Here is a 13,620-nt window from a genome sequence, read left to right on the forward strand (position 1 = left end):
TGTGGTCCCAAAACTGGAAAAATCTCTCTTTCCATGTTAAATAATAAATCTGAGGTGGATTTTTAGTGGAATCAAACCTATTTTTCAAAATTCCTTATGTTTAGTCTTCATAGTCACCATTCTAAGTTTATAAAGGCATATGATTCATGTTGTAGAATAGAAAATGTAATGTAATACCACTTTTGTTATGACAGCCTAGAACCCACCAAGACGACTATTTATTTATTTCTGCACATTTTTTTTTAAAACCCAGTGGTAATTCAGGGGTCTCTCATCAAGCTGCAAGTCATACTAACCTGTGCCTGAAGTGCTGTAGAAAGGATGGTAGATATCCATCGAAAGTGATAGGTCTCCAAATGAAAGTGAACATTTTTGAGCACATAATCAGTTTAGTTCTTCACAGAAATTATTGATTTAAAGGAAAATTTCAGCCTCTGGCATAACTTGCATTAATACACAACAGTTTTGAATTGCACACTTCCCATTAAATTAATTTCATTTATAAAGGGGGACTGTTCTTCATTAGACATACACACTTCCCTCTGAACAGCCAGCAACTAAGACAGACATTATGCTTGGGGCATTTGTTTATCCTGAAGTCATGATTTGGTCAGGGACAGGAGACCGAAGCAGGCGAGTGTGATTAAAGTTTATAAAATTAAAATTAATTTGCTGTTTAAAGAATTTTTTATGACGGATCAATGTGAACCTGGGGCTTTTCGGGGTGACAGGAGTAGAACAGAGCTGATCCAGCTTTGATACCATATTTGAGAGATGGCTGTAAGAGAGAGATGGAGAAGAGAAAGTAGCCTTGAAACTGTTCAAAGGTTCTAACAAGAGGTCAGTAATTGTTGCTTACACTTTTTATAGTGTGAACGTTCTTTTGGATTCTGAAATTCTTCTGTAGTTTGTCATCTTTGTGATGACATGGGAGAATTGCCTGGATTCAGGCAAATTAAAAAAAAGAGCTTGAGAGGTCAGTTTCTCAGTATCTCAAGTCTGTGCAGGAGAGATAGAAAAAGGTGGGAGATTAAAAAATCCAAGAGTCAGATCAGATAAAGAGTAATTCATTTCAACTTGGCGTAAATCGGTGTGCAGGCTGATAGAAAATCGACAGGGATATTTATAAACAAAGTGGCGATGGAAGTAGTGAAGGACATTAGAAAGAAACCTCAAGACTTGGTGATGACATGCTGCATTTAAACAGCCAGAAACAATTCAAACGGTTTTACTGGAAGTTTAATTTACCGAGTAGAAGCAAATAACGATGAATTGTCTAAAAAGTGTCAGAAGTTAATATTAAAATGCCAGAAATTGTCAGGAAATTAGAAGAGTTTGAATACTATACACAAACCAGCTCTTTTTGCGAATCCATAATGTCACAGCATGGGCACGGTTAGCTAACGGGAAACATAGTTGATATTGTGGGACCATTTTTGAGACCATTCACATGAAAGCAGCAATATAATTCAAACTAAAAAATGCCCATGTTTTGAATGACTGAAAAAACTGAAAAAGGTTTGCCGATTATTTTTATTCTCTTTCCTTAAGATAGTATGCTCACAAGACCTGTTGCAGTAATTTCTTGGAGGATTAAACTGCAGTAAAGCTAAGACTTACCATTAGCAGAATAATTCGCAGTCCACACAGTTTTAGAGTGAATTCAATTGGAAGTGCAGATACACACAAGAAAGTGCATAAACCTCAAGTACATGAAAATAAACTATTCAATAACCACCAGATAACTAATCCATATCATATTGCTTCTATAGTGCTGTAGAAATATGTAAATCGGTAACTGCAATGGATGCTTAGAGTCCATTCTTGACTCAAGAGGGTGGTGCTCTTAAAAGGACACTGTAACAACAGTGGAAATGTTCACCTTCAAATCTGAAAACCATTAAGTATCAGAAAATTTAAATTTTTACTTATGATTAATTTGTTTTGTATAAGCTACAAGCTTTATACAGACAAAGATGATGGCTCCTGTACTACTAACTGCATTGATAAATACCTGAAGACCATTTCCATCTTTACTCAACTGGTACCAAACATCAAATCTTCACATTTGGAGCTGTCTACAAATTGTGCTCCATGATTCAATACAAAGGCAGATCAATCAGATTTTGAACTTGCTGTACACCCAATTTCATTTGAATTTGAGTAATAAACATACTTCTTATATAACATTAAATCATGTTTCTTTCATGTTGGAATCTTTTGGCACAGAACAGCTGTTCTGTTAAAGCATTTGATTATATAAGTACCTTAATCCTGGTGCAACTGCATTTATTCATTGCAGAATAAAACTTACAGCAGTTTAGCCACAGGCTATGCTTTTGTTCTTGTTTATACCATTGAATATCCTCATCACAATAATTAGAGATTTCAAGCTCTCTGGAACTGAAAACTAGCCTTCACAAATCTGGATAAGGAGCTTTTGCTTCAGGTACATTCCAGAGTTCCTGCTTAGAGAATGATTAACATGCTTAACACCATTGGACTGCAGCAGATATAGATATTTCAGCTGTTGAGTCAGACTTCAGTTTCTAATGACCTTGCCATCTTTATAAAGGTCAGGACCTATCATACGATACAATATCGATCTAAATATATGCATAGAAGATTAGATTTTATTCCCCTAATTTTAAACTGTAATTTCAACTACTGTTCTCTTTACTAGACATAATATTTTCCTCACCAACTCTGCTGTAGGACAGAAGTAGTAAAAACTGCAAATTTATCATAGCAGGGACAGCCATCAAGATTTCTCCGTCTATCCAAATTTGCAATTAAAACGTTGGGACGGAAGTCGGAGGGGTGGGGTGGGAGGTGAGATCTTATTTAAGAAGGAAACAAATACAGATACCTTATGATTTACAATCTTCACTGCAAGATTGAGAGAAGTGTTTAAGGGTTTTCTTATAAGAAAATCTTAAAGAAAAACTTACAGCAGCTCAGAAGCAGTCAGATCAGACATTACATCTTCAGCAGCCAGCCAATATTCAATAACCAAGCAGAAGTTGCAGAACAAGGACAGCTTATGTGGAAAAATTATCCTTACACAAAACTACCTGAAGTAAAACTTTTGGCAAATTAGATAGAAAATGTTGAATGCAACAAATGATTTTCAAAAACTATGGCCTGGGCTCTTCTCTTTAGATTCCAAATATTGGCCAGCAGTTTTAAATGGTTAGCAACACTGTTGTTAGTGGATTAACTAAAGATAGCTAAAGGTTTAAATTTATTGGTTAGGATTAATTTCAAAACAAGTTTATATGCATTTCTATAAGGGTTTGCTCAATTTATACATTCCAATTCCTTACTTACTAACAAAGACAGGTTTTCTTTTTGTTGTCCTTTCTCAACATACCATGCAAGTGTGAAACTGCAACTGAATGGGGAAATGTATCTAATGCAGCTTTGTGATAAGGTGGAGATGTGAATTGATTGGAGGAATTAGAATAATTTCCAACAATTATAAGCTCCACCTCTTCCACAAAACTATGCAACATATACCTCAACAACTTTGCCAACAAGAGGTGCAAAGAGGTGATTTTGGTTCAGGTACAAACAAATTAAACTAAAAAGGTACACTTAGTGCATAGTGGTAGAAAGAAATATCCTTTCACTTCCTTCATAGTTAAGTGAAAGTTAGAATATCACATTCTTTTATAACTTAACATTGTCCTATTAAAGCTGTAATGTCCCTTTTTGGTTGGTCTATAGAATATCACCTCATGATCAAAGATAAATTACAATTCTTCTCTTGGTTTATTTCAGTATTTAGTGTAGACAAAAACTGCTTTTTGTCATTACTCCTCATGAAGACTTTAAAATCAACTTTGGCAGCTGCCATATACTACATCATCACCCATCCTAGTACTATGGAAAAAAAAAAGAGGAGCTGTTGAGTTCTGTACTTACCGATATTTTAAAGGTTTTGGTTAGGAAAAATGTCAGAAACATTGTTCTTATGCAGCAATACATTCTATCTCTTCAGATCTGATTATTTAAAAAGGTGCTGAGTGGTGTGGGTTGCAAGCAATCACTTTAGACAATATTTTAGAGGAAAAGTACTTCAAACATACATCTCAACCAACATGCAGGCAGGAGACTAAATACAAATTCTAGTACCATCTAAAGCAGCTCTACTGTATCAAGTAAGTGATCCATAAAGAACCTGCCATCATTCAAAGTCGTGTACCCAAGGATTTGCATGATGTCATGAAGATTCGCCCCATTACCCAAATTTTTTAATGTTACAAGTCACTGCTTAATCAAGAGGTCCGAAAACCTGGCCACTTAGTAACTCCGCATCCTGAAAACTTCACTTAACTTTAGTTCGGCCTAATCAAGTTCCCTTCCACTGTATTCAGTGAATGGCTAAATATAATCAGTTTCATTGAATTATGAAGGCATCAACGCATGGCCAATATTTCAGGAAGTATCATGTGCAGAACCAAACAGGCAAGTGAACAAGCTAAATGGTTATAAAAATTAATGTGTATGATGATAACAGCAGGCTTGCTAAGGTTTAAATAAAAGCTTCTTTTTGTGTGAGAGAGAAACCTTTGCCACAAATTCAAATGTAATCATGATATGCCATTATGCTTCCCTCACTTTGCCTACCAGTTAAGTGAATGCCATTCTTTGATTCCAGTTTAAGTGTACATATCATTCCAAAAAGAGTCCCAAATCAGAACCAAACAGGCAACACTGCCATTGTGGAATTGAAGCCCCTGCAACAAACTTTAAACTAAGTAGCAAATATGCTGCCAGAAACATACATTCCAAACCAAACTCCTACCGAATTTTGATCCGACTTGGCTTTATGTTTTTGTTGAAGAAAGGTATGAACCAAATGTGAATTTAGAAGGCTATTGAGAAGGATCTAAGTAGCTTTATGAGACATCATTTATATTAAATTGGACTGAAAGATTTGCTGTCAATTGCCTCAGACTTTTAGTCTCAGACATCAGTCACCTTGTCAAAAGGCAGAACACATTTCAGTGTGCATCTGATGTCACCATACCCCAGCGCACTGCCAATGATTAGACATCCCGCTTCCACTCAATTTTAAATGGGAAGCTGAACATCTGGCAGTCAACAACAACTATAATCTGTCACCATGACCAACCAAAAAAATACAAGTGCCACCATTTCTCTACACTCGTCCTCCCCACCTCAATCAAACCCCAACCCTGCAAATAATCTAAAATTGCTGATACAAAGATAGTCTTCAAAGGATTTTTAACAGCTTTCCCATTGAGACTGGAACATCACTGCTGACCACTTGTAAAAGGGAGTCTACTGTAGACATGGATCACAGCTTGCCAGGAGACCAAAAGACAGTTATAGTGTACAAGTGATGTGAAGCACAACCAGCACATTGAAATTTAGGAGATTTCGCCACTTGCCTGTCAGTGAAATGTTGAAAGCCACTTGGCAGTTGGCTACAAAAGTGACCTAATACTGGTCATCAGCAAGCCATGTCAAACTAACAATAATTTAAGTTAGTTTAAATCTGTCCTCCCTGCTGCTCCATATATGAACCAAACTACAAGAACAATTCCTGTTTATCATATTGCAAAACACCACTCTCCAGGAAATATAGAATTTGTGTTTTTTTTGGCATTTCATTTCACTGTTATCAAAATCTATGGCCTTTTCAATTTGAATAAATTGAAACCGACATCTTGTAAACTCCAAAGTGCTGGTGACAGGAGAAGTAAAAGTCGACATAAATTGTTCCATTAAGTCTCACCATTCTGTACATTATTCTGGCATGACAGTTGGTGTGTTTTACAATCTTAAGATAGTGTTTCATGTTCAGATGACAGATTGCCAGAAACATTCACTCATCCTACATAAAATGCTTTAGGATCTGCAGACTTCCTGTCAATTTGCCAATTATCATTCAATTTTTTTTGCTTCCTGCAAAACAAGACAAAACAGAGTGAAAGCTGCAAGTTCATGGATTGGAGATCCAATTGGGGTGTGGTTGGGGGAGTTGGAGCAAGGGTGGTAAGGGTGGGGGGGGGGGGGGGGGGGGGGGATGTTGTGGAAAGAGGTTCAGACAGATGTTTCTAGACTGTGTAAGGGGCTTCCTGGACTGGAAGAGGCGAGCTTGCTAGCGTCTGTGAGGGGTAGGCCAATTCCACTGTCAACAGCATTATTATTCTTATTGGGTGGGCTTGGGGCAAGTCCATTGATTTCTACATCAGTCTCATCAATCAGTGGGATCCGAGGCTCGTCATCTTCCATTCCAAATTCTGGGTGTGTCATGAAGTTGTGGATGGAGCTTCGAGATTCTGGTTTCTCTATCCCCTCATACAAGGAACTGCGGAACGCATTCACCACTTTGATCTGTAGGACAGAGGAGCCAAAAAGAGAAAGTCAAAAAATTTGGTCTTGGTGATGAACAGTGGGATTGATTTTTGGCAGATCGTGCGCTGAGAGAATGGAGATCATAGATGTTGCCAATGTTAAAGTGGCCAGGACTGAGTGCAATGGAAAGCTGTAAATAAAACAAAAGACAACTGGAAATGTAAACTTGTAACAAATGAAGAAAAATAAAAATTAGTTCAAAAAAAAATTTCCAAAGATATGGTTTTTCCATGCTTGATATGTACTGTACTGTACTTAAAATGGGCAATACCTGATTTGCAGGACGACAAACTGGTGGTTTACTGACATTCCATTCTTTAAGCTAAGTAAATTTAAAGTTTCTCCTCCAACAGCAAAATTCAGAACCAAATTTCTGACACCAGCCGTAAGGTGAGAACATCTGAATAGGTCACTAACAAACCAAAAATTGGAAGCATCTTATTATAAAACCCAATTTAATATCCTTTAATATCTTCAACCTTGATATTAAGAGAAAGTGAAATAAAAGTAAAAGAATCAAATGGACTGTCATGTTGCAGAACATAAATAAGATGAAACGGGTTGTAGAAAATGATATAGTAAATTAATCAGTCACAAAAGGACTGGGCTATGCATAGATATCCTTGCAATATTATTGTCTTCTATCCCTTTTTCCACCCAAACTTTCAATAGTGGTTAACTTCAACTTCACAAATGAAGGAATGGCCAAGTGACCAGAATGAAAGCCTCTGCCTACAATATTCAGGAACAAGGTGACTTCATTTCACTAATAGACATCAGCCTAGATTGTAATGGAAAGATTGGAATCCTGAAATACCTTTACACATCTTACCACATTGGATACACACACTGGAGTACCAAGGCTCAGCTATACCTCCAATCTTTTATGGTTAACTAACAGTGTTAACACATTCCTACGATTTAAGTGCAATTAAGTTTCACAGGCTAAAACAGGGGATTAACATGGTAATAACAGCAGTTGTCAAACACAGCACAAATTTGTACAAAATGATAGAAAGTAACCCAAGAAATGGAGGGCATTAAATGGATGGCATTCAAACAGAAGAACTTAATTTTGGGGTTATTTATTCAGACAAAACTACTGTATTGTATTTTATATTAGACAGACAGGGATAAGTGGGTATGTATAAATGGATTGCACTGTACACATTAAATTTTATTTTCTATTTGAATGGGTTCCACTAACTGTTGCCATTCTATAGACGTAAGCATGTGAATACTAAGAAGATATTTTTAACTGCACTGAAGTAAAATGGACCAATAATCACCTAAGTTGGACAATGCATTTTAAAGCAAAGTGTAAGATGCATCACTTCAATGGTGAAGACAGAGGGGAAAACATTACCACAATCCAGTGAAACTACAACACAATGGACCCATGATGCATAACAATCAAGTGTCAAATTTTCCCATGCTAGTCATCAAAATAACTTTTTGCATGGTAAGGTAATTTTATTGGTAAAACCAGCAGGACAAGCTGAACATCACAATACACAAGCTCACGATCAGCAACACACAGACATGCAGTGCAGCAGAGAAGGTAATGTGTAAACATTCGAGTATAGGCCCAATATTTGAATTGGTGGCAAGTTTAAGGCACCCTTGAAAACACAGCTACAAACTTGTTGAATCAAAGAAAACTTCTTTAAACAGAAAAAAAAAATCTGTCTTCACCTGGAGACGCCATGTCAAATAACAAACTGCAACTTGGCCATTCACCATCTCTGGTGAATCTTTTTGATTGCTTCTTCCGTGTCCTGTGCCAAATGAAGATGAGAATACTAGACCCGCCTAACAGATTCTGGACTATTAGAACAACTTTTTTTGAGGGGGGTGTGGTTGGGGAGGGATGGGGAGGAGAGGAGCAAAGGGAAGAGAAGAAATCAGATCCACATGCTGAGAAGAGCAGATCAATAGATCAGCAATACATACATTGGATAACGATTGACCACGAAGAGCATTGGATAAAACAACTGTTAGTGAGATAGGAAAGCAGAGGAGTAATTAGCCATGGCCCAATCAGTCCAGTTTTTGCATTATTCTTGGTGAGAATTGGTGCTATTGGAAAGATAGTTTGTGCATCATTACTTCTTGTGTTGAATTGAAGAGTGAACTCACCTGAGATTTAATTTAGATTGATTATGACATTTTCACTATGCATAGATTAAAATCTACATTAGTGCAGTAGGGGATGTGGTCTCCTTTAGATCAGACTCCCCACCTTTCCCTACATCCCCTACCTAAAGTCACCAAAACATGTGATACAGACTTTAACCCTTCTCCTTCTGTTCTGAGAGAAAAGTACATAGAATAACATAACCATTTGCTGATTTCTATCGATATTTGTGTGACAGGTGTGCTGAAATGGAATGGGTCTAATATGATCATTGTAATTAGCTTTTGTGCTTTTGATTAAAATCACTGAGATTAGCAGACCATCAGTTTTTACATTAGGAAGCAAGCAAAACTGATAGTTAAGGTGGCATTTAGACAGAGAGAAAAAAAAATTCAGTTCGAAGGAAGATGCTGTTGGGCTACAAGTACAACAGAAAGCACAATATGATTTTACACATCCAATTTCCTATTTAATCATGATCCTGGACACTCTTACAATAATAGACAAGATTTTCAATACACGTCCTTAGAAATGTTGGCTATGAGTCTCTGACTTCATATTTGCTCTCATCCATATCAACTCTTCAATCTTGATCTCAGTCTACACTTGTTCCTTCTGGAAAATGCCACATTCAATTATCATTCAGTTACTTTTCCAATGACTGCACTGTTGTCTATCCATCAATATTCAAGCATAATCCATGATCAGTCTAGTTTTCAACAACAGTTCTAGTCCTTGTTGCGGTTCTATAATGACAGTGATTTTCAAGGGTAGATTGAAAGCACTTCCTCTGATAGAGAAACAAAAACAATAGAATTTATCTTAAAAAGTTAGCATAAGGCCACTAAGGAATGAAGTCAGTAAAGATTTTGCACTGTAATAGCTGTAAGATCATATCCATTATCCTATATTTGTGCCATTAATTCATTTATGATGTTTCAAATACTATGGAATTCAAGTAAGACTCATTAATTCCGTCTTTTAAACATTCTCTCCCTCCCATCAACATCAAACCCTATTTGCTATGATTGTACACTGTAGATGTTGAGAATTCTAATCTAAACAGCTGCCTACATTCCATACCCACCCAAAACCCACCATTAGTTTAAAAACATCTCTACTGTCACAGTTGATCGATTTGCCAGAACAATGCTCCCAGCACAGTTCAAATGAAGTCCTTTGCAATGGAACAGCTCCCTTTGATCCCAGTACTCATGCCAATGCTCCACTTGTGCTGTAATTGAAGAATCATATAAACTTACAAAATAAATGCCTGTGTAGCCAAATCTTCCAATTGAAAAGTTTTCCTTCATTAACTAAAATACTTTTTTGGATTCCAAACAAATTCTCTCTCACTCATGTTTCCACTGCACACAATTTTAATTTTTCTTAGAGTGCAATGGCAGAATCATTAGGTCCTTGTCTCAAGTCACAAACGAAAAATCTACTTTTCTTCAATGACAGATTGTTTTTACAAGTTTATCCAACAGGCTTCATGTCTAAACTTCAATAGCTTTATGATTAGTTATCTATTCACATTTATTGATTTATCTCCAACTATCTTGACCTCAAACTGAAGTCTTTCATCCACTCCATTAGTGAAGCTGCCTTCAAGCAATACTTTTTTTTTCTTAATCTTTTTCAAAGCCCAATTCTGTCTCACAATGTTGCATCCATACCTGGGAATGCCCCAAAGTCCTATGATAAAGACACAAAATATTAGGACCAATTCCTAATACTTTCACATCCTTAGATTTGCCCTAAAAGGGTTGCAACCTCCAATTTTTCCCCATTCATTCAACTGAGGCAATCTAACCCCCCACCTCCACAAAAATGCCCCCTGAACTTTTGATGTTATAAAAATTGATAAAATGAAAAGTTAAACTTGGTTTTAATTGACATCTTATGAAAACTTATTTTCTTTGAATATGCAAATTATTGAGATACACATTATAATGTAAAAAGAAAGTGAATATTTTTCCTTCTCCCAATTTTCTTCCTCTCCTTTCATAAAAGCGTTGACTCCATTTTTCCATATTTTGCCCAAATAACCATATTCATGTACAAGGAACCAATATTTTAGCCAGCTTGGTTCTGGGGTCTTTTCTCAAGATCCACACAGGTGCTGATCAACAAATATTCCAGCTCGTGGACTGGGTTATCACTACCATTCAGGCAAACTGGGATTTTTCTTTCCTCTGATAAGCCAATGAAAGAACAAAAATATGGGTCTAAATTGGAATCTTCACAGTCTCTGCAGTTCAGCTATTGGCAGGATATATTTGAGATCTGTTATTAAAGATACAGTGAAGTTTTTCAAGGATTAATGTAAATGCTATGAAATTAGATTCCATGTAAGTACAGACTTTTTATCTTGTATTGTGCAGTACAACTTTTTGTCTTTCAAATCATGTCAACTCCTGTAACTAATTTTCTTTCATTGCAAGAGTTCATTGAAATTTGTTGAACTCTTCATTTGAATGCTGAGTGCAGTTTTCCACCTTACACTGGAGTGGAAAACCATCATGTTCAATCACAGAGTTGCTGAACCATTTTGTTTTAATGGTAACACTCTCCTTTCAGTTCGGTTTCCAGTGTATAATGACATTCTGGGTAATCAAATGTAATGTGATGAAATAGATAAATTCTGCACACATTTCACTCTATTGTTGAAATTGCTATGCTCAAATTTTCTTCAAAAGAACCTAAGTAATTGGTTGATCCCCTTAAAATTTTCAACAGGACTCCTGATGCATGTCTAAACTATTGGAAGTAAAATTGAAGATAATGAGGAGCTCTGTGGCAGTTGCTAAAGCAGACTTGCTGAAATTTCATTGCAGGGCATGTTTAAAAATCTCAAGAACAAAATTTAGTCCAGTAATGTCCAGGACACAACACTTCTTCCAATTTATTCCAATGCTTTAAAAAGCATGGTTCCCTGGAGTGAAATCTTGTGGCAGAGGTAGCACCTTTACCTCTGAGCCAGGAGGCCTGGGCTGAAGTTCTACCTGCTTCAGAGGTGTGCGCTAACATCACAGAACAGGCTGATCAGAAAATATCTAAAAAAGGCTTTCTAATCCTCATGCAAGATTGATTAAAGGCATTCCATTGGCATGTTTCCGCCACATTAAGAGTTCCTTCAGTAGATTTGAAAATGGCTATAGATTCTACTGAATGAATAAATGGTGATGTTATTACCCCAGAACCAAACTGCACAAATTGTCGAGGTTCCACACTTGCCATTCCATTTTGAAGCAGCAACTTAAAATCTCAAACTGATCTCCTCTGTCGCTCAGAGGCAAAATTAACAGCTATGCTCAGAAGTTTTTAAAAAGTTAAAAATACATCTGACATGCCTTGCTGTTACTAACTCTGGTCAAAATGAAGAGAAAAACCATAATGGCTTTGAATTCCATACAACATCACTTTCCCAAGAAATGAAGCAGCATTGCTGAAAGCTCAATTGCAAAACAACAAAGGAAGTAAAAAGGCTGCAGTCTTTACAACACAATCACCATCTTCTGCTGCAAAAGAAAGAAGAGTTTACCTGGAAAAGTCTGATTTCCAGTAATTAGCGGTCACAGATTATCAACAAATATTCCTCCCGAAGATGATGACAATGACATTTTAACGTGATTTTTCAGGAAGGTAAACAGTACTTTCTCCCTGCCTTTTAAGATTGAATGTTGATAGCGGCACAATGTTAAATTCAATAAATGGGCTTATTACAGTGCAGTCTGGACACTATGATCAATAACTTGCTGGTGTCTCCTGCAATGCAGCCAACTGTACAGTTACCTTCAGGAAAGATAATCTTCACTTGTCCTAAAACACAACCTCCAAATAACTATGCTTGTGTAACTGGCTTGAAATACCCTCCTTATACATAGACATTTATTGCCTACACTGGAGGTCTAGCAGTTCAGGAAGTTGTGAAGACCATTTCACAAAACAATATAAAAGTGACTATTTAATAATTGACCCCATAACTACTGCTGAATTTGATTTGCAAATTATAGCTTCTTACAGGCATGGAGTACTACTAGTAACTCTTAACCCTTCCTTGGATATCCTATAGTCTTACTATCATACCTAAAAAGAGGAAAACCCATGCCTCCTGGTTCTAGTAGGCAAGACAATTTACAACATTTGCATAGAGTACTTATAGACCTCCGACACTTGAAAAACCTCAAAACGTTTTGGGCTTACACTCGAACATTTACACCGTGAATTCAAGCTAGATTAATAGACCATAAAACTCGGCTATCAGAGGTGCAAAGAGTATTTGAAGTTGAGCATGAAATCATAGTCTCATTGTGCACTCAGGCTTTCACCACTGAGCCAAGACAGGGATGTCAAAATACAATAAGTCAACATATTGCACGTTATGTTCAACAAACTGGGAATTATAAAAAATGTAATTACAGCAAAAAAAAAGAAAAAGGACAGAAGACAGACTTTGTGCCCTGGAAGAAAGGTTAAATTAATTTGACAATTTCAGTATCGTATGGTGTCATAGCAGCATAGTTCCGATGCAACAATGATTTGCTTGGTCCTTCTTACAGTAAAACTGGATTAGTGCTATACAGAACCAGACATAGCTGCAAGCTACAAGAAAAAAAGTACGCATATAAGAGGATTCTGTTCCTAGCTGTTACAAGTTGCATTGTGACATCCCTGTATTTAATAAAAAGCCCTGTGCTGGCATCACTGCCCCTTTCCCAAAACCAAATAGAAACTCTCCAATTCATGGATTTCAAATGAAATGCTGAGCAGATAGCAAAATGAAATCAAATTTATGACTTGCTACACCAAAACACTTGCACAAGGAAATGTCAATTAATGCATTAGTCGTATGGAGCTGCCTCAAAAACTGGGAGAACATTAAAGTATCTAGCTTTTATTGACGTTTCAATGAAAACAAACTTGATACTCATTTAAACCCTTTATATATGCAAAATGTTGTAAACTTGTGCAACAAATGATGGAAATTATAGGTGGATGCAAGGGAAAAGGGATCAAAGGAGAGGGGAAAGGGCACGAAAGGTAGGCTGTAGTGGCTTATCAGGCACGATCTTACTGAATAAAGGAGT

General features: G+C 36.7%; 1 protein-coding gene across 6 annotated transcripts in view; it reads right to left on the minus strand.

Annotated features, from left to right (window-relative positions):
- Positions 1 to 6,056: 6,056 nt before the first annotated feature.
- LOC132828364 (plasma membrane calcium-transporting ATPase 1-like) overlaps positions 6,057 to 13,620 on the minus strand; it is a 227,553-nt gene continuing 219,989 nt past the window's right edge. For all 6 annotated transcript variants that reach the window (XM_060845401.1, XM_060845402.1, XM_060845398.1 and 3 more), the window contains one exon: positions 6,057 to 6,369. In XM_060845401.1, coding sequence (XP_060701384.1) covers positions 6,076 to 6,369 — 294 coding nt within the window. In that variant the 3' untranslated portion in view covers positions 6,057 to 6,075. The remainder of the gene's footprint in view (positions 6,370 to 13,620) is intronic.

Source organism: Hemiscyllium ocellatum, chromosome 26 (assembly GCF_020745735.1).
Source record: "Hemiscyllium ocellatum isolate sHemOce1 chromosome 26, sHemOce1.pat.X.cur, whole genome shotgun sequence".
NCBI lineage: Eukaryota > Metazoa > Chordata > Chondrichthyes > Orectolobiformes > Hemiscylliidae > Hemiscyllium > Hemiscyllium ocellatum.